Here is a 3,304-nt window from a genome sequence, read left to right as displayed (position 1 = left end):
AGTTTTAATTTTTTTTAATATATATCAGACACCTGCAGAAATACCATTTGCACGGCCCCGTCAGGATTTTTTTATTAAAGTAGTTTTAATTTTTTTTAATATATATCAGACACCTGCAGAAATACCATTTGCACGGCCCCGTCAGGATTTTTTTTAAAAAAAATTTTAAAATCCGGCCCGGCCGGTTTTTTTTTAAAAAAATTTTTGGGCCCTGTTCGGAATTTTTTAAAATCATATTCGACCTGACATATACAAAAATTTACCTATTCGGTATTTTATCATATTTTTCGGCGAGTATTATCATTTAATATGCATATTAGCTAATGTTGTTAAACGGCTCGTTTTGTGCCATTTTTAAAAACGGCTAACTCAATATTTTTGCCAGAAATATATTAACTATGCCTCGAAATTTTGAAACTATATGTCCAGACCTTTGCTCCTTCTTTGAGCAAAATTTTCAGGTTTGCATAATATTTTTCTGAATAAAAAACTAATTAGCCGTTTTTAAAATCGGCTCAAAACGAGCCATTTAATGAAATAAAATAAATTTTGCATTAAATTATTTTTTATTTATTATTAAAAAGTGTATCAAAATGTATCTTAGAATGAATTTCAAATCAGATACAGTTACTTCTTAAATAATATCTAAATACAGATATCTCATTTTTATATCTAGATATTTTAACAACTCTGGTATCGTATATTTTAATTTTTTAAATGCTATTTGACTCAGATTTACGTTCAGATAAAAAATTATCTGATTGATAACAAAATAAAATTAAAAGGTATTTTTTAATCTGATTTGATATGAAAGTTGAATTTTGCAGGACTTTAATTATTAATCTTATCTTAAATCTAAATAATTTTTAAAAAAAATTTAGGTTTACGAATCGGTTGTGGGATTAATTGCTATTAACAACTTGCCAATCAATTTAGTTACATATGAATCATTCAAGCTATTATTAGATCCAATAGTCCAATCATTGAATATGACTTTAAACAAACACATCGTAAATGATAAAATAAAATATGCGGCATCAGAAATAAGATGCCTAATAATGCAACAAGTAAAAAATAAGCTCATTTCTTTGAAGATAGATACAGCCACAAGATTTCAAAAATCAGTGTTGGGGGTTAATGCCCAATTTATTATAGATGATAAGATTGAAATACGAACTTTAGGCATGTTAGAAATTGTAAAGGCGCACACGGCGTCTAATTTAAAGGAAGAAATAGAAAATTTATTAAAAAAGTATAATATATGTTTGAGCCAAATATACAGTATCACTGTTGACAATGGTGCCAATATGATAAAAACCGTGGAAATGATAGCTGAAGAACAGCTAATTACTCATATCGATCTTTCTGAAGATGCATTCTCAGAATATTTGTTACAAAATAGCGATAATGAGTCCTCGCAGGAATATAACGACTCTTCTCAACCAAATAACGATTATAATAATATAGAGATCACCCAGGAAAATAACAGTGATATTTCAAATATACATGATAATGATTCTTCTGGGGAGTATATAATAAATAATCTAAATCAAGATGATAACATACATTTTCAACATGATAATCAAGAACAAATAAATGATGATATGGAAAATTTATTAAATGATCTAAGAAAATCATTTGGGCTGATTTGTGTGCGATGTTGTGCCCATACTATTCAATTAGGAGTTAATGATTATATAAAAAAATTTCTAAAGGAGGATTTAGAAGATATAAGATCTATTCTAAAAATATGCAAATCACAAAAATATAAAAGTTTATATTCATTAGAAAAAATTAACAAACCAGTGCTGGACACTGTTACTAGGTGGAATAGCACCTATAGAATGCTAAAAAACCTAAAGGATAATAAAATATTTTACTTAAAAATGGGCCATATATATTTAGAAACTTTTATAAATTCAAGACTCTGGGATAGAATTGACGCATATCTCACCGTCTTATCTCCTGTTAATTTATGTACCATTAAACTGCAAGAAAAATCTTGTACAATCGGAGATTTTTTTAAATTATGGCTTGAATGCAAATTAGATTTAGAGGAAATAAATAATGAATCCTCGAATAATTTGATTAATTGTCTGGATTATCGTCAAAAATATCTTTTTGATAATAATGTTTTTAGAAGTGGGATCTACATGGATCCCAGATTTAATTATCAGAATGGAATCTATCCATCCGAAAGTGATAAATTGCTGGCCAGGGTAAATTTATAATATATAACTTTAAATTAAATAAATTTATTTTATTTTAGGAACATCTGATGTCTACGTGGAGACAAATACAAATTTTTAATAAGCCAAAAGATAATCCAGCTCTGAGTGGCTCTCCTTTAATCCCTGTAAGTTGTAAAAAAACCAGATTAGATGTATATTTGGAGCGAGAAAGCGCTAATGCTCCAATATACCAAAATATTGAAATCCTTGATATGAAGACCAAAATTAATGCTTTAATATATGGTCAAAAATTGCCATCTGATCAAAATATTTTGCAATATTGGCAATCCAAAAAATTTCAGGATCCGGAATTATATGCCCTATCGCGAGTAGTTCTAGCCGCTCCTTGCTCTCAAGTATCTGTTGAGAGATCATTCAGTGCTCTGGGATTGGTCCTTACACCGCTACGAACAAGATTAGAGAAATCTATATTAAATGATATTTTATTAATTAAACTTAATAAAAGTGTATTAAATAACGTTATATTTTGATTTTTATTATATTTATATAAAATTTTTATTTGTATATATTATATCATGTATTATTTAATTATATATAATCATTTTACTAATTAAAATACGAATAATTGAAATACAAAATAAAATTGTTACCCAAAATCTTGAAGTACTGAAAAAAATCTAAATTCACAAATACTTGTTTTAAGTGCTGAAATTTTTAAAATTGAGGTCTTTATAGTCCCACCTTTCTTTTGATGAAAGATAAATTTGTTTTATTAAATCATGTTTTTGGGAATTTTATATAAATCTAAGTGCTAAACTGCTAGATTTTCAAAAAGGGCTAAATTTAATAAAGAAAAATACTAAATATATTTGAGGGGAATTAAATATTTTTAACTTACCTAAACCTTGACATTTCGCTGATAAATGTCCAAACTTTTGTGCCATCTATGACCACAATCTTAAGGCTTACATGACGAGGTAACGTTTGAAGTTTTTATTAATAAAAAAAATATTTAAAAAAAAATATATTTTAATGTTATATTTTATCTGACTCTGAATAACGAATAAAAAAGAAAGATTTTTAGAGAGATTTTTATATAATCTTAAATTTTT

The 3,304-nt window shown here is 26.9% G+C and overlaps 1 protein-coding gene across 1 annotated transcript; it reads left to right on the top strand.

The window, feature by feature from the left end:
* The first annotated feature begins 897 nt into the window (after nucleotides 1-897).
* LOC135929616 (uncharacterized) lies at nucleotides 898-2,825 on the top strand. The gene is made up of 2 exons (XM_065466281.1): nucleotides 898-2,219; nucleotides 2,270-2,825. The coding sequence occupies exons 1-2, from the start codon at nucleotides 990-992 to the stop codon at nucleotides 2,720-2,722; spliced, it is 1,683 nt and encodes a 560-aa protein (XP_065322353.1). The 5' UTR covers nucleotides 898-989; the 3' UTR covers nucleotides 2,723-2,825.
* Nucleotides 2,826-3,304: the final 479 nt, after the last annotated feature.

Source organism: Gordionus sp. m RMFG-2023, chromosome 5 (genome assembly GCF_954871325.1).
Source record: "Gordionus sp. m RMFG-2023 chromosome 5, tfGorSpeb1-WG-v2, whole genome shotgun sequence".
NCBI lineage: Eukaryota > Metazoa > Nematomorpha > Gordioida > Chordodea > Parachordodidae > Gordionus > Gordionus sp. m RMFG-2023.
The sequence above is the reverse complement of the archived record's forward strand: the minus strand, read 5'-3'. Positions and strand labels throughout refer to the sequence as shown.